General features: G+C 43.4%; 1 protein-coding gene across 3 annotated transcripts in view; it reads right to left on the bottom strand.

The window, feature by feature from the left end:
* Positions 1–25,123, bottom strand: part of cemip (cell migration inducing hyaluronidase 1) — a 190,680-nt gene that overhangs the window by 51,185 nt on the left and 114,372 nt on the right. For all 3 annotated transcript variants that reach the window (XM_027281343.1, XM_027281344.1, XM_027281345.1), the window contains exons 7-12: positions 24,924–24,994; positions 24,735–24,830; positions 20,764–20,885; positions 16,393–16,540; positions 13,907–14,098; positions 3,458–3,627 (exon numbers count right to left, since the gene is read on the bottom strand). In XM_027281343.1, coding sequence (XP_027137144.1) covers positions 3,458–3,627; positions 13,907–14,098; positions 16,393–16,540; positions 20,764–20,885; positions 24,735–24,830; positions 24,924–24,994 — 799 coding nt within the window. The remainder of the gene's footprint in view (positions 1–3,457; positions 3,628–13,906; positions 14,099–16,392; positions 16,541–20,763; positions 20,886–24,734; positions 24,831–24,923; positions 24,995–25,123) is intronic.

The raw sequence follows: 25,123 nt of genomic DNA, 5'->3' as shown, positions 1-25,123 counted from the left end.
TGAGTTCATCTCAGGGTTGACATTTTAATTTTAGAGTTGCACTGTGTGCACCACCAGCAGTAGCTCAGTCTGTAGGGACTTCACTTGGGTCGGGAAACAGAAGACCACGCTTCCAAACAGAAATCCTGGGGAAGCCAATGTGGGTGGGTTCTCAACATCTATGAGAGAGTTTGAGTATATAATCCAAACTCAGGGTCCATTTACTAGCTTCTTTCCAGAATTTCTAACATATAGAGTATGTAGACATTGGCTGTTTTTATGATGGTGGATCTGTTCATTCATCTGCTGATGAAGATCACGTGCACTTGTAAAAAATAATAAGTTGAAAAAAGTCGTTGCCTCAAATAAGTAATTTCTGTTGATTTAGATAAATTAGATTACGGTACTTTATTTATTTTGAGTTTGCAGTACTCAAAACTTATATAAATTGGAATACAGTAACTCAAACCAATGGATTTCAGATATCTTTTTTTGTAGATTTAACGTAATATTCACGAATTGTGAAAACTTAATTCTCCTTAGTTTTACTCATCTATCGTATTCAGGTAAATTTAACTTTCATTTTCTGGACCTAAAAGAGTTCTACAATAGACATTAAAACGACACATGCTAATTAACAACAACAACAACAACAACAACAACAACAACAACAACAACAACACATTACTTAATGGTAATGAGCCCCAAAAACACAATGAATATTGAACACTCATTGGATTTACTTAGTGCAATTACAATGTATTTTAAATGATCAACAATGCATTTATGGCTTTGGAAACATGTTCCACTATTGTGGTACGAAGACACAATGATGCTTTTAACGGAGCTCCGGTTTACCGAGGACTTGCCCGAACTTGTGAACTGAAAAGAGCGATTCGGTGCCAAGGTTTGTGTCAGCCACGTCTGAAAGAACGCCCAAAGGACCCTGGGACATTAAATTATTTTTATCTAATTTAACTGAAGTGGAGTACATTAAGTTAAGCATGTTCTCCAACCCCAAATTACTAGTTACTTATTTAAGATTAGTCTTCATAACAGGTTGATGATTTATGAGTTTGGTTCACTAATCATTTCTAATTAATTTGAACATTAGTATTTACAGTGTGGTATGGTTGAAACCTACAGATAAAATCTATTTTACTCAACCCTGGTAAGGAAGCAACATTTTTACAATTTATTCCATATTAATCATCACCTTTTATTTGTTTCATTTGGTATCTTTCAATATGATCATTCATATCTGACACAGATACATTGGTCAGGGTGGGTGTTGGAATTTAAATGAACAATGCCTCATTAAGGCCAGGATTTTCATGATGGGGTGCAGTCACAAACCAGTCAAACCATCATCTAATTGGTTTTAACAGCTGAGACAGTCTCACCAACACACATCTGGCTTCACTTCCAGCCCTCAACAAATTAAACACTTGACAAATAAAAACCATAAATATTCAAATAAACTAAAATAAAAATATTATTTCTTACTCTCCAACATTTTCTTGCTCTAACTGGGATATCAGCCAAGCCATCTCCCTCTCTCCACTAGTTAGATATAATTGGAAAACCTCAAAAGGGAAGATGCCCCGGAGATATCCTGATTAGATGCCTGAACCACCTTTCATTGCAGCTCTGCTCTGAGCTCCCTCCGGATGTCTAAACTCTTTACCAAGCTCACCCTACAGCCTTCACCCTACAAAGGAACTACTTTTGGTCGCTTGTATCCACAATCTCTATCTTTCTACCCAGAAACTCTCCACCCTTAGCTGTGCTCCAAGGTCCTATCTAAATGTCAGAATTTATGACAAGGCTGAGCCCAACGTTTACTGAAAATGTGTTGGTCTTGCTGCCAAGGAAACGGACACAGCTTTCACTCTGGTTACAAAAGGTACTTCATAATGCTGCAGCCCCAACAAGACTCCCCATGAGATACAGTTCTAAATCTTCTCCAAGTCCACAAAACATGTAGACTAGATGAACAAGCTCCCATCAGCCCTCTAGTAATCCTGTACGGATAAAGAGCTAGACCACTGTACCATGACAAGGGTGGAGTTCCCATTACTCCTGGATCTGAGGTTGGAGCCTTCTTTCCAGCACCCTGGCATAAGATATCCTAGGGAGGCTGAACAGTGTGACATCATGATTATTGGAACACATCCTTCCATCCTTCTTTTTAAAAATGGGAACCACCACCTTAGTCTGCCATTCTGCGGGCACTGTCTTCCACCTACATGCGACCCTGAAGAGGCATATCTGCCAAGACGATCTCATGAGATAACTTTTGTTATGATATCAGGGCAAGCTTTGCCTTTTTAATACAACAGAAAAGGGATGTAGGCAAGGCTCCCAAATCTTCAAACGCTACCTTCTCCACAGAGGACGTGTTAGTTGGGTTCAGTCACTCCGCAAAGTGTCCACAGCTTGACGATTTCTGGGTCAGAAGTTCTCCTCTCCCAGTGAACATAACCTCAGGCAAGTTGTACATTCCCGTCTCCAAGTCAACTGACAATTTGCCAGGACATCCTCAAGGTCAGCTGGTCTCCATAGCCTCCTGAAGTCCACCGACACCCAGGTGTTCAGCAACCATCAAAGCTACAACCCATCTGGTCTCCCAAGAGACTCCCTTCTCCAGTTTGATGGCAACACAGCATTCCTCAAATGGGGGCTCACGAGTATTAGTGGTATTTTTTCTTTTATAAAAATGTTTTACTTCACAGATCATTAAACACACTGCTGCAAAATAAAACTCACCAAAACTGTCTTTGTTATATTTTCCATTGTTCAATAATCAAATCTGGTTTGGTTCAAATATGCACCCACAAAACAGACTCAATAACTGCAACATAATCCTTAGAGATGTCCATCGAAGTCCACTACAAGTGTTTGTTTTTGTCACAGACAGGCCCAGATTGTTAGTGGATGGTATGCATGGAGCCCCTGGAGTCTTGTAAAGTGATATTTCTGTCTTGTGCAAGCAAAATTGTCGGAATTGTCCAATGTGGAATTCCTCAGGATTTGTTTTGGTTGTTTTTTTGGTAATAACAGCTAACCAGCTACCCCAACTGCATCCCTAAATAAAACTTCTGATGCACATAACAGTTGATCTCAACTCATACTTCACTTACGAGCTTGTTCTGGAGCTTTCGATCATATATTATACATGGTGCTCATCAGCAGATAACTTCATTAATTTGAAACTTTAGCTGTTCAAAAAACTTGAACATGATTTTGATACCGAACACTGAACTTAAAAGTTGAAAGCTCGTATGTGGACCTCGAGGTGAGATCGTTTCTGCCAAGGTCAAGAATTAAAGACAGGTCAGCTACTACCAACGATGCAGATAAGTCCGCAACAAGTTGCTGCTCAGTGCTCATCCACAGGCAGCTTACGATGACCCCTGGTGGAAACTGGTTTACGGTTGTCTGCTCTGTAAATGAAAAGCTCAGTAAAACAGCATACCTTCAAATGGCCTCCGAAAGTGTCGAAGTCGAAGAATTTGCAGGCCTCGTTGCCGTAGCAGCCCGGCTCCATTTCACCATGGAACAGGATGTTACGACTCAGTAGGCCCACCTCCGCCCTCATATCGACCCCATCCACCTCCTCACCTATGTGGATGAACTGGGCCTTACCTGCGCACATAAAAAACAAACACACACACACACACCATACCTTAACTTATAGGCTCAACATTTAACATTACACCAAACACAGTACAGACACATCTGTTGGATACTGCTGCATGGATCTACACTCTTCTGCTGACAGTGCTGTCTGAAGCGTCACTGTTTCTACCAAACAGTCCATTCAACAGAGCTGAGCACGTTGTAAACAGCTGCCCATTCTCGCCAGAGACTGAGAAAAGTACAGTTTGTTGTTTGCACGCTGTGTGTGTATGTGTGTGTGTGTGTGTGTGTGTGTGTGTGTGTGTGGATGTGGGTGTGGGTGTGTGACTGAGCAGATGTTTCAGATAATTGCGATGGAGTGCATAATGGTGAGGCTGAGTCAGAATTTGTAGCACCACTTTTTCTCTTTTTTAAAGGAGAACGGGCAGACAGAGGCACTCACACACACACTGATGCATAACACGTATAAACACAAACCTTCATTAACGCAGAGCAGTTTAAAAGTGAGAGGTGAAGAAGGAGGAATGTTGACCATGAGTTCAACCCTGAGTTAGACACCAAAGCACATCTCCATTGTTATGGAATTTTCTATCCTTAGGTTACACGAGGTCATGTGTGGGCCTTGAGGTCCTCGGCAGTATTATTTGTTTGGCTTTGACTGGGTGCCACCACATCTCAACACTGTGGTGTCCAGGGTCGAAGAGACCTATTGCTGCCTTCCTAGACATAATAGATAGCTTGTTGTTGACGTTCCAATCTGTGTAAACAGACATCTGTGTCTCCAGACTAGAATATGTTGACAATAACACCTCCGTGTAGTATTTGTGGTGTTATCTTGGGGTTTAAAGTCGATCCACCAGCACGAGTTCGTCAGAATGTGAGACCGACTCAGGCACTTCTGATGAACTTTGAGAGTGTCTCTAATTCTCCTTGATCAAGCATCAATAAATAATACAGCATAAGACATCAGAGACTGGACACTTTCTTCCCTCCTGACCTCACCATTGACCTTCGACTTCAGCAATTTCTCCACAACATCTACCTCCCCCTTCTTCTCCACCCGCATTTATATTTGCAATACGATCGCACTGACATGCTGTCGAAAGGAACAGCAGCCCAAAAAATGCAAGAGGTCATAAAGGTGGGAGCTTGTTGTTTCAGTTACAGGTGAAATGAAAGCCAGAAGTCCAGTTTGAGTGATTCAGTTGAAATGCTTACCAGACCAAAGAGGAGTGTTATAAATGAACTTTGCTCCTTACAATGGCATAGTGCACTAGACTGTCTTTAAAGTCCAGTGATTTAGTGATTTGGTGATTTAGTGAGACTAAGCACTGGCCCTAGATAGAGCTTATTGCATTTTCTGCACGTTTTGTGGCCACCGTAGTTTCTCCTTCATGCTACAGGAAGGAGAGAGTGAGACAAGGCACGGTGCAATCCACAACTACACCACTAGATGTCGGTAAATCGTACACACTGCTGCTTTAATCTTGTAGCAAGTGAAAAACTGAGATCTCTTTTTTATGATCAGGCTCATCAGGCAGCCATAAAGGTTTCCGAGAGCTTGGTATTGTCCTGACCTTTAAATTGCCTTCGCCCTCTTGTGTGGTATTTTTTTGTTTTTGTGCATCTTTGTATGTTGGTACATCAGTGGAAACTGATGAAAACTGCCGTCTCTGTTTCTGGACACTTCACTCCACTGACACTGTGGTAACTTTGAATATACAATAAATAGAGCATGTCAAAAAATGGAATTTGATCAGGTTTGTTGAGTGTAGGGGATGGGAGGCACAAACATGGAGGTTTGTATTTGAAATTGACCAGGCACACTCTCGGATTCTCAGGAAGCTGAAAGATAAACTGGACACTGGATGTTCGCTTCATGTAGATGTGTTTATGAGCCAGCTGTACGCGTGGCTGTGCTGCTGTTTAGATGTGCTCTAACAACAGGTTGTGTGAACCAGTATGTTTGTAGACACCTCCCTGTTCTCCACCCCACCCACACTCACACTGGGCCTCAGCAAAGTTACAGTGTTATATTATTTTGTGTAGCTCCTCGGAAAAAGCCAATTTACACCTCAGCAAACGATTCCGAGAGAGGCAGAGATGAGAAGAAAGAGGCAGAAAAACAACGAGGAACGGTGCTGAGATGATAACGGCTGTGTTCCACGTGTCCTCCGTGCCCACGCGTTCACATGCCGCAACAATGCAAATGCGCTGATTAGAAAAAACAAAGTGATGCCAGAAAAAATAAAAAATGAAATCAAAGAAATGTTCACGATCACACACCCACATGCTTAATCTTGTTTTCTCCTCCCACTCCCTCCATCAGCACAGCCAGCACTCAAAAAGTACAAACGAACACTTTCATTCCAGCTCAGACTGAAAACATCAGCAGCCCGGGAGGCTGGTCCCAGTTCACTTCAGTTCACTACCAGAGCCTGGACCATCACATTTTCCCATCACTGATATGAGCGGTTTGGGAATGAATACCCAGCTTTGTCCAATTTTCCCATGAAAAAATTCACTTTATTTGGTGATTTATTTTATGAATGTAATTATTTTATTCATGTCTTTGTTTATTTAGCAGGGACAATATTGTGCGAGATATAGCTAAATGCTTATTTTCATCTGAAGCCTCTGGGCAGAAGCCGATGCACAGGTTACAGAGATAAAAGATCAGAAGTAGTAAATCAAATCCTTACACTTATACACACACACACACACACACACACACACACACACGTGAAAAACTGAGAAACAAAACAAAAAATAACAACTACCCTGAAACAGATTCAGATTCCCACGAGGGAGCACGCACACCATCTGTAATCCCAAAGCCATTACACATCACAAGTAATGAATAGTTCTTCAGGGGGATCAGCAGGTGCTACCAGGTACGACACAAGCGGCTGTGTTTGGTACACTCACAGGGCACGGATATGAAATATATGAGTTTAGCTTCATGTCATGTGGCTGCAAGGGCATAATTAATTAAAGCTGCAAGCAGCGATGGTCGGGCCCTCGCACATGTGCGCACATCGAAATGACCGCAAGAAGTTTCAGACAGCTCTGAGAAGGTGCTTCCTGCCGATTTCTTCTTTGAATCTTTGTATGGATCGCCACGCCCACACCGTTTCGCCAAAATTCATCATTTTGATAACTTATACTCAGGAAGTCTATATGAACAGACATACCACGTTTGAAGTCAATGAGGTCAAATCCCTATGAGGAGTTCGTTCAAATGCGACCCCTGGAAATGACCCCAAAAACACAAAAAGTCCAAATTTGACAAAAATTGGACGCCGTACGCTTCACTGTAGCCCGGGTCACCAAGAGACTTTTTTGTGTGTCTCGGCATGTTACATACTCCCTCCAAATTTCATACACGTGGATGAAACCGTGGCGAGGGGCCCCCCTGAAAACACACACCTAGGTGGCGCTGTCGAGCCATATGCGTACGTCCATGTGCGAGACCCCCGAAATGCGTAATTTCACGCCTGACTTTGCGGGGAGAGGCAAATTTTAATGAGTTTTCGAGGGGATATGGGCCGTCGGAAATGCGATTTACTTTTAAACGTCGTTCAGCATTCGAAATCCAATAGGGCCTCGCCCCAGCGTGCCGTGCTCGGGCCCTAATAACATGTGAACACCAAATAGAAATAAACTGATTGGAAAGCGTCCAGTGATTTTGGTGCCTCCGGTTTCGGTCTCTGTCAGTGTTCCCCGGTGCAGCTAACAAACTGAGCTAACATGAGCTAACAGCAGCTACAGTTGGCAGCAGTTTACTTCACTGTCCTTCGGGAAAGTCTGTAAATCACAGAGAGTTGATGCAGAGCAGGCGGAGGACATCAACCAGAAATGTTTTTCTCCATAAAATATGATCCATAATGACAACATTAATTATGCCTCTGTTCCAGTTAAGTGCGGAATCTACTCCCAGAGTTAAGATAGATACAAACAAGATGTGTGAGTTTTAAACGCTCCGACGTGTGCCGACTGGTTTGTTATTTATTTGCGGGGAATGATCCGTTTCCAGACTTAAATCTCCTACTGAAAAACTGACCTGGAGTGATGCAGCCCCGGCTTTTTGCGAGGAAAGGTAAATGTCAGGCTGGAAATAGAATAATGCTTAATGCTTCACCGGCGCTCCAGGCCATTGATCCGCTCCACAACATTTATTTTCGACACTCGTCATCATCATTTCTGCCATTTAGAACTGTCAAAAGTTCAATATGTAAAACTCAGGCACAAGTTATTGGACTCAAACTGATAAATAGCCCCAGGCTATCCGTCTGTGTCTCAGCCATCTCTGAGCTCTCTGCTGCTGCCAACAACAAAAACAACACACCCTCCCTGTTTGTGCATAAACTCGGGGGCACGGGGAATAGACTTGATTATCACTGCATGTTCAAACGCTCGATGTTGCTGCAAAGTGGCACGCAGGCAGGAATTAATGAAATGGATTACAGTCAGGGGAAGAGTGACATGAGCTCTGAGGAGCAGCCTCGGGCTCACAGAAATAGGATTTCCACCCTGGATGGCCAAACACCCTGTGATGTCAGAGAGGCGAAGCAAAACAGAGAGGACAGAAGAGTGGGTAGAGCGGGTGGTGGGGGTGGGCTCTAATGGACTGATCTTCTGATGCAGACGGGCAGGACGGAAACGCCAGCAGCTCAGGCAGAGATCTGAAAATAAATCCCGGACTTTACGGTTCTAAATTCACGGCAGAAGACATGCGAACATGACTATTTTGGTGTGTGAAGCGGAGTCGAGAAGAGACAGCCACGAGAGGACACGTCACGTCATGTTAACGCTGACTTTTAGCTGCTGCGGGCGCTGAGGGTTTTTTTTTTCCAGGAGATGAAGACAAAGGTCATTTGAATCACACAGGACATCAGAGAAGGCTGACCTGTGTACATATGTGCGTTCACACCAGCATGCGTGTCAAGTGTAATGTGTGTTTGTGTGACAGCGTGAATGGGCCCAGTCAGTACTCGCAGGATGCAGGCTGAGACTTTCCCTTGGCCTTGAGTCAGTCCAAACACCTTCCACTGACTGACCACACACTGCTCCAGGCTGTCTCAACACACACACACACACACACACACACACACACACACACACACACTCTCTCTCTCTCTCATGGAACAAAGATGGTTTCAGTGTGTGATTTTAATGTGTTTAGGCAGGGGGATCCATTCCAAATGGCTATCGGCTATAAAGGAGGAACACACTCACTCACTCAAGAAATAAAAATGATCTCATCATAAAAACATGTCAGCATCTTGCCAGCAAAGATAATGATAAAGACATTAAAGTTATAATGCATGCACAGGTGTGTTTAAAATGATGATGCACTGCTGAGGGCGGCAAACACTTTGAGCAGCTACGCTGATTCCACAAGTCATTTAAAAAAAAAAACGCACTGTGAAGGTTTGAGTGACAGCTGATTACAACGCTGGTCTTGTTAGGGCCGAGCACGGCACGCTGGGCGAGTTGGATTTCAAACACTTAACAATGTTTAAAAGTAAATCGCATTTTCGACGGCCCATATCCCCTCGAAAACTCACGAAAATTCGCCTAAAGTTGGGTGTAAAATTACGCATTTTCGGGGGTCTCGCACATGGACGTGCAAAAATGGCACGGAGGGGCCCCTCGCAACGGTTTCATCCACATGTATGAAATTTGGAGGGAGTATGTAACATGCCGAGACACACAAAAAAGTCTCTTGGTGACCCGGGCTACAGTGAAGCGTACGGCATCCAATTTTTGTCAAATTTTGACTTTTAGTGGTTTTGGGGTCATTTCCAGGGGTCGCATTTGAAAGAACTCCTCATAGGGATTTTATCCGATGTGTTTGAAACTTGGCGTGTGTGTTCTCAAGGCCTCGACAATGAAAAGTTATCAAAATCGCAACTTTTCATCAGAGGGCGTGGCCGTGACGGTGCGTCAAATCAACGGTGCCGATTTTTTGGAAAAAAAAAAAAGAGACTCCATTGACTTTTGGGCTGATTTTCAGGCAAAAGTGTTGGGCCATCATATACTTTCTCAGAGCTGTCTGAAACTTCTTGTGGTTGTTAAGACCAATATTATGCACAATTCGGCTGCATAATATCATTTAGGGTGCAGGGCAAAAACGCTCCATAGCGCCCCCTTGAACTTTTCTTTGAGGCAGCCCCGCCACAGTTTTAAACACAGAGTTATGAAACCTCCGCCAAATTGTAGAACATGGCAAGACCTACAAAATAGTCTTTTCCAGCAATGGGCTACAATGAACAGGAAGCCAGATATTTAAGGATGTAAATCGCCATTTTTGCTGTTTCGGCCTGGTTGAGAAGGGGTCATGTTTGAACGAACTCCTCCTAGGGATTTTATCCCATTGCCTTAAAACTTGGTAGGTCTGTTCACATAGACGTACTGAGCAAAAGTTATCAAAATTATGAATTTTGAGGAAACGGTGTGGGCGTGGCGATCCATAAAAAGATTCAAAAAAGAAATCGTCAGGAAGCACCTTCTCAGAGCTGTCTGAAACTTCTTGCGGTCATCAAGACCGATATTATGCACATTTCAATGTGCGCACATGTGCGAGGGCCCGACCATCACTACTTGCAGCTTTAATTTTTTGTAGCTTTGGGTTGTATCATTTGGTTTAAGACAAAGAGCCAAACCCAGATAGCATGGCAACACTGATTCAATGTTCAAATTTAATCAGAATCATCGTTTCTGTTGAGGATGAATATTCAAGGCTAGATAACACTGAATGAGTGCTGATAATTCTTTTTCAATGCTGAGGAGAGAAACATTGAATCAATGTTGATTCAATGTCAGACACACACACACACACACACACACACACACACACACACACACACACACACACACACACACACACACACAGGAAGCTGCCGGTTTTTCCAAATTAGCTACCACTTCACTTCAATCAAACTGAAAGTGAGCACAGTCACGCAGGAATGCACACATGCACACAGCTATTATGAGTGTGAATGGCCAAACCTGAACTGTAATCTGTGACAGATGTTTACAATGAACAGTTTGGGTTAAAAATTCACTTTTGTTCTCCCTTCAAAAACATGCTGACCGACCCGATGGTTCGTTTCCAACGCGTCTGACTGACTCATGTTTCATGACCCAGTGAACCGGGTTTAAGCAACCTTGCGGTTTTCCAAGATCTTGCAAGAAATTACTTTGGTCAGCAGAATTTTGTCAGTTTTTTGTTATACACACAAGCTTGTACAGACGTTTTCTATGACGCAGTGCATTTTTTTGTGCTGTGGGTTAATGGCAGTCTACCATTCAGCTGACACTGTCAATGCAGAAAACAGATTAGAATCATGCATGAAATGACTCTTTAAACAGATGACTACACTAAACTCATGCATAAGCCTTCATAATGTTAAATTAGAACACACAATGTGTTTACTCAATTTAAAGTCTGCACAGGAAAGGAGGACTGAACAATTAGTCGAGAGGTAATTAGAGACGGCGGATACACTGAATGACTATTGGAGAAAAATATAAATATTAAAAACATTTTCTTGTTTACAATCACTTCATAAACCCCGTCCAGTTTAGGTGTTCTCTGTGCTAAGCGTGATTACCTGTAATCTTTTGTTATTCTGGCATCTAAACTGTGAAACAAGCCGTCCGGCTGTGTTAAAGGTTCCTAAAATGCTTTGCCATTTAAAAAAAAAAAAAGATTCCAGACAGTTTTACCTTTCGCTGTGACTGCTTGTTTTTTTTTTCATTAGTTTAGCTTGTTTCTTGTTCAGTCACCTTTTGCTTTTAACCTTGTGGAACACTTTGCAACAAAGTGGTTTGAAGTTCTCTAACAGCAAAGTTAACTTTATGTAGCTCGCTATTTCAATTTATAATGAAATCCCTTCAAGGGAAGTGAGAGATTTGTGTTTGTTCTTGCCTGGGATTTTGTTACAGCCTCATTGAGGAGCCTACAATGTCCTTCATGCTCACTGTTGATGTTCGGAAACTCTGCAGTTATCTCCGGTGAGAATTTAAAATGGAAACACTGCACTGCGTCTTTAGAGAGCCGTTCAAATATTTACTTTCAAAACTGGATTTCATAAAAAGATAGAAGATTACATTTTGAAGCTATTTAATGTGTTCACATGCTTTACCTTGCATTTTTTAAAGCAAGCATCGAGTGCTAGCCTCTACCGCCTCCATTGTTTTCAGTGTAAACACAGCGGCAGCAGTAAGGAAAAGGAAGGCGGCTGAGTTCATGATTGTTTAACTTTTTCACCTTGCTGCCATGGCATTGTGCCATGTTGTGCATAGGATACAGAATACCGCTGTGGCTGTCAGGATCCGCTATCTGTCTGAAACCATCGTCAGTGGCTTTCTGTTTCCTCTGAGCTCCATGAAACCATGTGCACACCACAAAACAGCCCCTTCTCACTCCCAACTCATGAAATACTGCAGCTCACCTATGCTTCAAACTGCATCATTTCTGAATGTGACCGCTGTCAAAGTGACAGGAAAAGGTCGGCACATGGAGGAAGTGGGGGTAGATAAATGGGTCAAACAAGCACAGGACTCGAAACCAAAACTGTTTTTCTCTAACCCAACTGTTCTACACCATTGACCACACACGTTGAGCGCAGAGCCCTGCACGTCCAAGCCAAGCGGCAATCTTGTTTGAGCACCCGGGCACCAATGATCCGGTATTTAGATTAGCCGGAAGGCGGAAGAGTCGGGAATGCCAACATAGCGGTATAGCCACAAATTCTGAGCTTCACAACATCTCTTCAGGAACCTGTGGGTGACGTCATACTGTCAGTGATCTGGACACGACATGACACATGACGTACAGCGGCAGTATTTTATGCTTTTGTAGCGAGCAAGCAGTATTTTTTACAGAGTTTTCTGTATCTGCAACAGTTGCTCATAACAATGTTATGTTGGGCATGCATGAAGAACTAAAGAAACTGGCCTAAAGTAGGTCAAAGCAGTGGCAGGTGCAGTGTGTGAAGAAGACAGCAGCTGCTGTAGTAGCCCTGAGAGTGCGGCCTTTCAGAATGAATAATAATAGTTGAAATTATTGTGCACTTTGAAATGAAATTTGAAATGAATGAATCTGAGATACGTTGTTACGTCTTGCTTAATATTCACCTCGCTTTTTTTCAGTATCTTTGAAAATCTAATTTTTTAAGCTAAGCATTGACACATTCATGGATGATTAGGAGCCGATGAAGGCAGCGTTAGTTCTTACAGAAGACGCAGAGCTGTGCCAGGGGCACCCCACAGGAGCTGGATCAGAGCGATTTTCTAAGCTCAGGAACCTTCTTTGCTATTTTAGGCTAAAAAAAAATCACATCTGTTCAGATTCACAGAGCCAATTCATTGATTTTATTAATCTCTGTGTTCTGCAAAACACAACGGGACCATGGTGGAGCACTGTGACATCCTCCATGATGAACACCTTACGCCTCAGTCTCAATTGCATCGTGTACAAACAGATGTTGGACCAACAATCTACCAACATATAAAATATTCAGTTCTCAACGTGTAAAACTGAACAGCAGCACAGATGGAACGAGTCAACGTTTGATGTTTGAAAAAATTGTTGTCGAAATTGCTGATGATTGTTTTGATGATCGAGCCGAATCAATTAATACGTTTAATTGTTTCAGCACTAATTACACTAAGCTGTGCGGGCAGTATTTATTTTTGTGCTTAATCCTTAAAGATTTCCATTAAACCAAACTCCAGTATTGATCATTTTAATGACCACACTTTGCAGTGGTTATTTTCTGCATTGGAAGAGCTGATTCCCGAAGCATTAGGGACAGTAATTGTATTAACCCTGTAATTCCCAATAGAACTGCTAATTGTTCTTTCTGTTTGTGTATGGATTAAACAGGTTAGTTAGCGACCTTTAGAGATGTTTGTAGGTATACAAATCTGGACAGAGCCAGGCATAAAGGATACTGTATGATCACTCCTCTAACAGCTCCTGTGAGGCAGTTAGACTTGTGTGATCGTGAAATCACAAAATCACGGTTTCAGGCTTCAACCTGTTTGTTTGTCTCCAAACACAGCGTTCAGACCAATCAGCATCCTATAACGAACCACTGGCAGCGACATCATGAGCTTCAGGTTTGGTGTAACACTCGGTGTGTGACAATGTGTGCAAGAAGAATCAGTGACATCAGAACTGAGCGTAGCCAGCTTTCAAACATGTTTAAGAACTGCACTGATTCATTCCAGGCCTGCATAGTAACATACTGTATGTCACTGGATACCTTACCTTGGACCTTGATTTGGTTGGATGTGCAAGTTGGGCACGGCAACAGGGTGAACTCTTCAGCCTGGTGCATGGAGTAGTCGGTACTGGCCACCACCACCCGATCCCCGGACCTCCATCCTTCTGGCTGGTCGGCCAGCTCTAGGATGCTGCTGTTGGACAAGATGTCGATGGAAATGGAGGCCTGCGGACGAACTACAGGAGGAGGGCGGTCTGAGTTAGAACTCACAGAATGCAGCAAAGGTGATGCACGTGCTTCTACATTCACACAGCATGACACACAGCAACAGCAGTCGACATTTAGAAGGTTAAAGCCCATCCATGGCGACAGTGCACGCAGTAGGGCGGTGATTCTTGAAAATCAGGCCACAACCCAGTAAAAGTCCATACAGTGACATTATCTAACAAGAGCAGACATTATACATTATACAAACTCTGTCTGAAGTCTGACTACCCTTCACGAAACCACATACCTCTGTTAAGCAGGTAGTTGATGCAAGAATTTGACAAGAGTCCCACCGTAGATACCTACGGATCACAGACTTTGATTTATACTTTAACATTGGATTTCACCCACTGAGATCAGAACTGCAGGGCAGACAGATGGATCATGAATCGTACGTGATCGGATCATATTGTGCTTTTTATTCCAAGTACAGTAACTGTGCTCACACTCTTCGATTGACTTAGAGATACAAGTGCCAGTGAGAACACAGTCTGTCACGGATCGTGGCTGCTGCTGTGGTCCTGCACGACATCCACTGCATATATTATTACTGTAGGGTCTAGACCTGCTCTGTACAGAAAGTGTCTTGAGATGACTTTTACAACACTACTGAGAGTCTTTCTTTCCTTGTTGTCAAACTGGGCCTACACTGTGACTGTCATAAGTATGGAGCAGGCCTTTAATTTCACTTCAAGAAATACTCTAGAACCGGGGTCCCCAAACTTTTTTCGGTGCGGGCCACATCAACTTGCCTTTCAGTGATGGGGGGCCTGGGTCAGTCTATAACCTGAAATGATATCAGTCCCACCAGGATTTCACGGGCCTTTTTTGAAATAGTTGCGGCCTAAAATCCCTGATGTTGCATGAGGTTTTCAAAAAAATTGCGGTTAAAGTTGTGGTGCTTTTTACATTTTTGTTGTGATTTTGTTGCGGGAGGAAGTGAAAGTTGCGATAAGTTGCGATTCGACAGTCGCGGAGAGGGCGCAGCGAGCACTAAGTCCACGGCCCTGGGAAGCGGCGAGGTCCGGGCAGGAGGGCGCTGTAAAGCTCGCGGCCGGAGTCGTGAGCCACCTTCGCCCCCCTAGCCTTTGCAAGCCGACCCAGAGCCGGTCGTGGCGCACCGCCGCAGAGGAAATGCACCCGCGGAGGCCAGCCAGCGCCGGGGAGAGGTCCCACGAGGGGATCCTCCCGCACCGTGCGGCCGTCCCTGACCCACCGAGTTGAATCCCCCGGGCAGACTGCGCAGAAGTTGATCACGAGCAAAGTCACGTCGGAATATACCATTGTGTGAGGGGATGAAAATTAGCTAGCACTGTAAATAGTTCGTAAATAAGGTAGATTTTAATTAGAATGCCAAGCTTAATCATTAAGTGTGGATATTTTATAATAGGAAAATGCAATTTTGAAAAATAGGCCATGTTTAGAGGGATTGTTTGGGATCGTTAAGTGGGCCACTCCAATTGTTTAGGCGGGCTGGATGTGGCCCGCGGGCCGTAGTTTGGAGACCCCTGTTCTACACTGAGACACTTCATCATCAAAGTCTTGATTTATCTTGACTAAATCTACAATTTCATGAAAGTGTGATTCAACATTTTGAAGTTTGTCATCCAGTTGTGTGGGACGTTGTAAACTAGAAAACAAACAAAAAAAAAAATGCTGGCCTGAAATCACGTCTCAGTTTTGAATAAAGGCAAACAAAGAGTACAGTTGTGCTGTGCCACACTCTGTATACATGTATTGTAGAGTGATGCAAATGGGTTGTACCAAGTGTCAGCCTTGACAAGAGATCACGCCAACACTCCCTAGCATTTGCCACAGAATACACACGCACACACACACACACACACACACACACATGCAGAGAGACATAGAAACAAGCCCAGACAGAGGTCTGTGACATCTCAGTATGGTTGTATAACTGTCTGTGAACTGAGCCGGCTGTGTGGCAGTGTTTTCCTGCATCATGATGTGGGCTCCACGCATTCCAACCATAGCAGCCTGCCCACACACACACACACACACACACACACACACACACACACACACACACACACACACATAACACACACTCTGGAGCTCTGCCAGGTGAGTCCTCTTATAGATATTGATCAGCTTAAACTTTCCGTCCATACTATACTTGTGATGGACAATAGTCTTCTGTTTTATTTTGTTTTTTTGAGAAAGCACAGAAGTGGAAAAACACACACACACACATACCATACTCACACACACACACACACTGACAGTTAAGTGGTTAACATACCTAGTTTTCCACATAGGAAGCGCACCCTGTAGTTGCGACAGAGGCCATGAGCCTGGTCCTTGTTGAGGCAGACAAAGCCGTAGTCCTTGTCATTCTTGTGGATCACATCTCCGGTCTGGTTGGATGGTATGCCGTCATGAGTTTCAGCCTGAAGACGGAAAATCAGGAAAGTATTTGCAACACTTCTTAAACTCCAAAAGACTATTTTCTTCTTAATTCTGAGACACACTGATGTTTTTCCATAGGTGACAGATTTCTCAAGCTTAAAGAAGAACGCTTGTCTATAGCCTGGGAGACAGAGACATGTTTGGACATTTTGGCATCAGGACATCCCCTGTTTACAGGCATCTGAAATTATGTGTTTTTGCACCAGACATCTGGTATTTGTCTAGTGTCTGGCTTTTTGCTGGCAAACAACAGAAATTTCATAAAGGCCACCAGTGCTGAGGATCAGGGCTCAGAGTTCCATCGGAACAGACACAAGAACCGACTTCAGGTCAGAGTCCTGCATGCATAATAATAAGCTCGGGATATTAGCTGGCGTGGCGTTCGCCTTTGTGAATTATTTGAATCCAACATTCTGTGCCTCTTTTTTGTTCTACAACAATTTTCTGCACATGAATTCGCTGCCAGTGTTAAAATTGCTCTTTTACATGGGAACTGTGACAGCTGTAACTGACTGAAAGTGCAATCCAGCAGACTTCCCTTCAGAAAAAAGCGCAGTGGACAGGGCCAGCAGAGGTTTCCAATTATCCCTTTCTTCATGTGTGGTTTTATTTGTTTAATACTGCTAATGTCTCCGAAGTTATGTGGTGACTGTTTCTTGGCGTTAAATGCTGTACATCCATTTTCCTAATCAAATATTTTCCAAAAGGACTAAAAACAGTGACCTCTTGAACTCCAGTGACCTCCAGCGTTTTCCATTACAGTACCAAACCAAACAACAAGAAGAAAGTGCAGACGCTGAGGCTTTCACATTTCCTGAGGATGGTCAGATGATCCAAAAGAAATCAGAACCACATTACGTAACGTATTGGAATGAGACAACAACAAAAAAATACTTGGCTGCTAAAAATAGAGATCCCACAGAGGCAAATTAGAAAACTGCAAACTGAGGAAAACTCAGACTCGGGTGGAAAAATGATGACACACACAGAGCTGGAGGACCCAGGAGGACATGGCAGTTCTTCCTAAATGTTTCTAAAAACCCAATAAGTTTTACTAACTACATAAGAAAAAGAAAATATTAGTATATTTCTGTAGATACAAAAAAAAAAGAGCTGGAGAGCACATATAGAACAGACTGTCAGGGAGCTGCACAGCAGACACTAAACAGAACAGCTGTAGCCTACAGTAGTGATGTTTTTATGGTAATGGTGTGGGTGTTGGAGGCGGTGTGGGCAGACCTGGCACTACTGCTTATCTTCATAGAAGCCTAACAGCTGCTACTCTACGGTGCCAGGCTGCATCCACATTCATTGGCTGGTGTCACGTCCCAGCAGCTCGGTGATGACAGGTTGGCTTGGCACTGGACTGGACGGACCGACCTGCCCCAACCTCCCCAACAAAACTGGACACAGGAGCAGCTGGAATCGCCCGTCCATGTGGCAACATTAAATCCAACATTATTGTCACTCCGTGCAGCTGTAGTTGTTCAGCTTTTCACCTCATTTCGAGACTATTTATAGTCATCACATTTACGGGTTTTATATGTGTCTGCCGTCCCTGCATCATATTCAAATAGTTTTCACATGCACAAGGGACTCATGGGAAACAATGCAGCATGTAATCCACGTGCCTGACATCCAAAATCCTCACTGTTTACTATTCGCTCTCTTTACACTGTGTCGGAGCTTAAGTAGTTAAGTAAGTGTATTAAATGCATTCAACTGGGTTGGCCTTATTGTAAGAGATCAGTGTATCATTGCTGACAGGTTAGAGCTGACGGCGTAAAACAAGACGATGGTCATTCTGGACAGAAAATCAGTTGTAAATATGTCAGAAAGTTATGGAACAAGGAGGATCTTTGCCGAGTTGTTAGACGTTGTCAGCTGCAGGCTACAGATTGCATAACTCCATCTCTTCAGCGAGACAACTAACTACCCGACTCCTTTCACTGCGCTGCTGTGTGGAAAGCTACTCCTGCCGTGTGCGACTCCTTCAGAGAAGCATTTAGTCTGCTCGGTTGCACTGTAAACAAAATGAGTTCTTCTGGTGTCTCTCGAACACAGAAGCTCTTAACCAGTGCTTAAACCACACTCGCTGTTCCCACGGTAACCACAGGTGTTGCAAATCATCCAGAGAAGTAATCTTAGGGATTACTGTTTTTAAGGTGCAAGCTGCTGCAGCCACAAAGGTGTGTGAGGTATGTTTGATTCATTTGCTTTAATAAAGCATGCTGTGTTGTTAACATTCAATATTATCAGTATTTTAAAAAAAAAACATGTACAAGGACTTTTTCAAGGACTTTTCAATCATGTTCAAGGCCTTGATTTATTTCTCTAAGCCATTTTCAACTTGTTTTTACTTCTCTAACATCTGGGCTTATAAACAATACTTAATGTATATATAACACCATGTGTTTGGTACCTATAGATTCAGAACCTAGGCTATCATATGTAATTTATGTAATGTGCTTATAAAGAAAGTATGAAACATCTACAATACACTAAAGAATTTCAAAAACGAAAAGTAGATTTTTGTCATTTTTTACACCTCAAACAGAACTAGTGAAGAGTTTTTGAATTAAAATATTATTTTTCAATCCCTTTGCCTGACATACACATGCAGTTTTTCAACAAATATGTGTAGAGCAATAAAATAATGCCCTTTCAATACAAAGGGATCCGCCCAATCCGTCCCCAGAGGGTTAACCACGATATTTGAATGATTCCAAAAATCTGTTGTAACCATGTTGCTATAATAGACGTGTTTATGTGTTGTTGAAGACATGACATAGACCAGAAGTTAAGTAAGACAAAATGTCTTCAAGTGATTGATCGATGTTGGATTTGAGTGCGCTTGTTGGTCGTCACTCTGGACTTCATTGCCAAGACTCGGCTTGATGAAGCACGCCTGCTAAAGAAAGAACTTTTCCTTTCTCGACTTGTCTTTTTGTTTTTCAGAATCATAAAGTGGAGTACATCATCATAAATCTCTGGGAAGGAGGACGTGGCATGGAAGAAAATAAAATCCTCTAACCTGAATCTGGGTGAGACAACAAGCAGACATGTTGTCCGAATGTTGGAGTGTCATTTGAGTGTGGGCTGTGAACGGTGCTGGGACATATTGTAGGCCTGCAGGCAGCCCTCAGACATCAGAATGCCACAGGCGTGCAATTAACAGATTTAATATTGTTTCATCTGAAATATTCCACCTTTGCATTTTGCTGGAAACAGACATCACCGCAGGCACTGAGGGAGCTGAAGGGTTTCTGTGTAAACTGACTGTAAAATGATATATCAGTGAATTTTCACGCTGCTTTACGAGAATATGACAATGACCCAGTTGGCAGCATCAGCAGCTCTCGGTGACTACACTTGCTATCAGTGAGGTGTGCACACACACACACACTCGCTCACTCACACTCAGAGATGTATAAAGTACTGGAGTAAAGGAGTGGAGTAGAAGTACAAGTGCCATATCAAAAAACTGACTTGAGTAGAAGTTGAAGTGTTCTTTAAACACCATACTTAAGTAAAAGTACTAAAGTATTCAAAATGTTTTGTACTTAAGTATTGCAAGTAGAAGTATGTAAAAAATTGCTACTCAAGTACTGAAAGTAAAAGTAAAAGTAAAAGTACAAGTACAAGTACTGTTGTTTATATTATTTCAAATATTTATTAAGGCACAACTTCTAATGTTACAGTGTTACAATGTTCATGGTAGAGTTCTCTGATTTCCCATGGTCTGTGAATGCGTCTGAATGAATGCGAGAGCGAGGGGGCGGGGCAGCAGGTGAGAGAGCGCACCTGGGTGTCAGGTGTATGACGTACGGCGCACGAGCGACTTATGTTGTTGTTTTTTTGGCGTGGTTACGGCCGACAGTAACCGAGTCCTGGAACCAAACCGTTCAGCAATAAATGCAGGTTTGTTGAATATCGTCTCGTCATTCATCACGTGTCCGGCTGGACGCTACAATAGTAACGAGTAACGATTCAGCACATGAAAAATGTATCGGAGTAAAAGTATTAAATTCATCAAAAATATGTAGTGCAGTAAAAGTGGAAGTTGGGGAAAAAAATAATACTCCAAAAAAGTACAGATACTGCATTTTAGTACTTAAGTACAGTACTTAAGTAGTTCCACTTCGTTACTATACATCTCTGCTCACACTCGTATCTGTGTTTGTCGAAGTGAGAAGAGACTTACCTGGATGTCCAATGGACTGCTACACAGACGGTCTGGATAGGCCTCGTGCAGGTCGGAAAACTTCTCCCAGTCTCCAGATCCCCTCTCATCATCCCTGTCAAACCATTCTGTCCACTCTGCCTCTGTGGAACACACACACACACACACACACACACACACACACCAATAGCTCTTAGTTCACTGGTCAGACAGCCAAGCGGTAGATATTAGACTAATCTACGTCAAGGCTTTGAGTTGCAGTCCATTTAGGCTGTCAGAGAGCATTTGTAGCAGAGTAATTGAAGGGCTCTCTCCTCCCATTATGTTCTCTGTCTGGCTGCCACAGCAGGGGGGGGGGGATGTGCATTTGACTGTGGGCCTGAATTTCAATCTGGAGCTCGACACATGCAATGGAAGAGGCTGTGAGACGTGCGATCAAACGTCCTCAGGCAGCCTGAAAAACGTGTGTGTGCAGTATCTGCATGTGTGCATGTCTGAACACAGGAGTGTGTGTGTGTGTGTGTGTGTCAGTTTCATTAAAAGAGCTGCTATCTGATAGGAGATGAGAAGTGTCTAATAGGAGTCGGCTTTAAACTTAAAAAAAGTGTGGGGTCAATAACAGCAGACTGATGGATGTGAGACAGACGTATTGATGAGACGATGTGGTGATGATATCACCGAGGCTGATCCATTACAGATCAGGAGGGATTTAAAGAGCCGGGTGAGACGATGGAGCTGCACTAGTTTTGTTTGTCTCCAATCACGGCCTCTGACAGCCAGAACAAAATGTATCCTCCAAGCACAATTAGAAGCAGCAAACCACGGCTTTAATTTCATCATAATTTCAATAAACGTCAGAGTGATTTATTGAAAGCAGCAATAAAAAGCTGCAGTGGAGAACATTATTATACTGTTATTACTGTTATAGGTGTGTTAAGTGTTGGTGATGGCTTTACACTAATCACATCATAAAATATGACTTAGAGATTTGAAATTGAGTTTTGTTGTAGTACAGCAAGTCATGGAGTCAATGGAATGGACGCATCTATAAGATCACTGAGCTCAGAAATGAAATGACGTCATATTGATTTTGATTACAAAATGTTTGTAATGCAACACCGCTGCAGAGAAAAGCCGGTTAACATGTTCATAGAGATGTAACGAGAGGTAGAGATGGTTCCGTCCGTCCGTTTTCTTCCGCTTATCCGTGGTCAGGTCGCGGGGGCAGCAGCTTCAGCAGGGAGGCCCAGACTTTCATCTCCCCAGCCACTTCTGCCAACTCTCCCAGGGGGACCCCAAGACATTCCCAGGCCAGCCAAGAGACATAGTCCCTCCAGCGTGTCCTGGGTCTTCCCCGGGGCCGCCTCCCAGAGGGACGTGCCCGGAACATCTCACCAGGGAGACGTCCAGGAGGCATCCTCCTGCCCGAGCCACCTCAACTGGTTCCTCTCGATGCGGAGGAGCAGCGGTTCTACTCTGAGCTCCTCGCGGATGGCCGAGCTTCTCACCCTATCTCTAAGGGAGAGCCCAGCCACCCTGCGAGGGAAGCTCATTTCGGCCGCTTGTATTCGCGATCTTATTCTTTCGGTCACTACCCAAAGCTCGTGACCATAGGTGAGGGTAGGAACGTAAATCGACTGGTAAATCGAGAGCTTCGCCTTTCGGCTCAGCTCCTTCTTCACCACGACAGAGAGTCCGCATCACTGCAGAAGCCGCACCGATCCGCCGGTCGATCTCCCGTTCCATCCGTCCCTCACTCGTGAACAAGACCCCGAGATACTTGAACTCCTCCACTAGAGATGGTTCCTATTGTTATTATTAATTCACTAGCAAGGGCCCCCACACGATATGTCTAAATGATGGTTCATGAGTGAAACCTGAACTTCTTTGGTGGAGAGTCCGTAGCACGACACAACCGACCCCCAAACTCCTCCAGTTACTTGAGACATGATGGAGCAGATCTGAGATCACTGAGATCCAAATAGATGTAGCAGCGATCTGCTCGGGAGGAACCAACCATCCATGATTTGGATTAAGCGCTCAGGGATACTGATACCGATACTTGCAGGTTGTGTGAACATACACCAAGTATGTGTCAAGAGGAATGTGTGAAGGTTTCAAGTTGGCTCTTGGATGAAGAAGACTCTGAGAAATTAGATTATCAGAGGATGGTTAGATCTCGGGCCAGTTTGGAAGAAGCCGCTAAGGTAAACTTAATGGAGCCAGGTGAAATGAGTCTAAGGAACCCAGTGTGCTTCCAACTACGGTTTAGGTAGGTTCTGGCACTGGTGCAGCGCTAAGACGAGGTGTGGAGACCGGCCTGGCTCTGAGGTGAGAATACGACACAAATATGGAAGAAGACAAGTTGATTTAGCAAGTTAGCATATCACAAGTCTATATAACTAAGCATTCTCTCTGTGCTTCTCCTTGTGAGTGTGTGTGGGCCTTTAGTTGCTGACCTGTCTGATGTCTTGATGTATGTGAACTGAATTAACCAGCAGCCTGTTGTTGGGGTGTGATTGATAACTTCACCCTGTACAGGTTATGACAGGTCAACACGAGGGCGTTAAAAGGTATTGTTATGTTAAAAGGTTACAGATGTAACTTTTGATGGGGGCTGGTCATTGGTGGAACTCACTGGAGTGCGGTGACACTAGGGATGGGAATCAAGAACCGGTTCTCAACAAGAATCGTTTGGCAGTTTATCTAACGATTCTCTTATCGACTCCAGCAAGCACAACTAATTATGACACGTAACTTACTCAAGTTTCTCACGTGCAGTGCAATCAGTAGTGAACAATGGCACCCACTCGGTTCAAACGCTCCAAAGTTTGGCTGCATTTTACCAAAACAGACGGCAACAGGGCGACTTGCAATCATTGCAAAGTGGAGATAACAGCGTCTGGAGGGAACACGACGAACATGCAGAAACATTTGCGCACACAACATGCAATATTTTGAAATGAATGTCGTGTTTTTGACACGCTTCGGACTGGAGATGAATCTCAACCTAGCAGCAGCGGCAGCAGCCAGGCTATGACCACCTCTGTGGTTACTACGGAAGGTAGTTACACATCGTTACTATTATCCAGGCTGTGGGCCTCTTTTGACCTCGCTGTTGGTTTTGTAAGGTTGTGATACTTCTAACTAAACAAAGCTGATGCTGATGAAACTGTTTATTCTCCTTTTTTCCCCAAATGAGAATCGATAAAGAATCGAATCGTTAAGCAGAATCGATAATGGAAGTGGAATTGTAAAAATCTTATCAATTCCCATCCCTAGGTGACACTGCAACTGACTAACATTAGAAGTTACAAGATGATGGCCGGAAGTTTGAGTTGTCTTTGCCTTTGCAATGTGTGATTTTGGTTGTTGTGCAAAATATGAAAGAGGAAGAAGAGGACAGGAGGGCATTTGAAGGAATGTAAGAAGGTTTTGGTGACTCCTGAAACTCTGCTGATAGCTCTAACAAATAAAGTTTGTTTGATTGATTGATTTATTACATGTCCTCATGAAAAAAAGAAACTTATTTGCAGCATAAAATGATTTTACAGTTCATAAAAAAGGCAAATTCAAGTGTAATGGACACAAACCAAAACACATCATCCACCATTTGGGCCAAAGTAATTAGATATTGTGCTAATTAATGAAAGCCTAATTCAGTTTTGTAACAAATAGTTTGAGTTATACACATGCTTATGTTTAATGCAGGCTTGTATGAATCCCATTTGTTTACGCCTGGTCACCAGAGACGAGCTGATGGTTATAAATTGTGCGATCAGCGGAATACATCATCGCGTCTCCTCCTACGATTTGTGCTGTCCTCCCTTAAATGCATTACGGAGCACTGACACAAGTGAAAGTGCAACTCCAGCCTAAGTCTGTCTGTTTTTATTAATACAGCATACGTCTGCACTGCAAAAAAAACACACAGTGGAGGACATTTCATACACCAGCTGACATGTATGTTCGTGTCCGTGTCGAAGAGTTACCTTGCACCCACTGGCTGGTGGTGGTGATGGTGAAGTGCTCTCCATAACTGGACTGGAAAACACGAGAGCTCAGGGCCTCTGAGGAGGCTTTGGTCCCTGACAACACACACATCATTTACAACATGCTGTTTTACTGCATACATGTCATCAAGATCAGGTTGGTAGCAAAAATTTGAAATTGATTCCTACCTTGATAGACAGCATGATCCTCCACAACAGATGAAGTGTCACCTTTAGTCACTATGAAAGTCCAGGGATGCCTGTAGGGGGAAAAGAGAGGAGAGATGAAGCAGGGGAAGAGAAAAAAATAGGTGATGTCGAGAGAGGAGGAAGAAGACAGGCGGAGAGAGAAAGACATACAGTGTGTAGTAAATAAGAGATGGAGGCAG

This window comes from Larimichthys crocea, chromosome VIII (genome assembly GCF_000972845.2).
Source record: "Larimichthys crocea isolate SSNF chromosome VIII, L_crocea_2.0, whole genome shotgun sequence".
NCBI lineage: Eukaryota > Metazoa > Chordata > Actinopteri > Sciaenidae > Larimichthys > Larimichthys crocea.
This window is presented reverse-complemented; position numbering and strand designations above follow the sequence as displayed.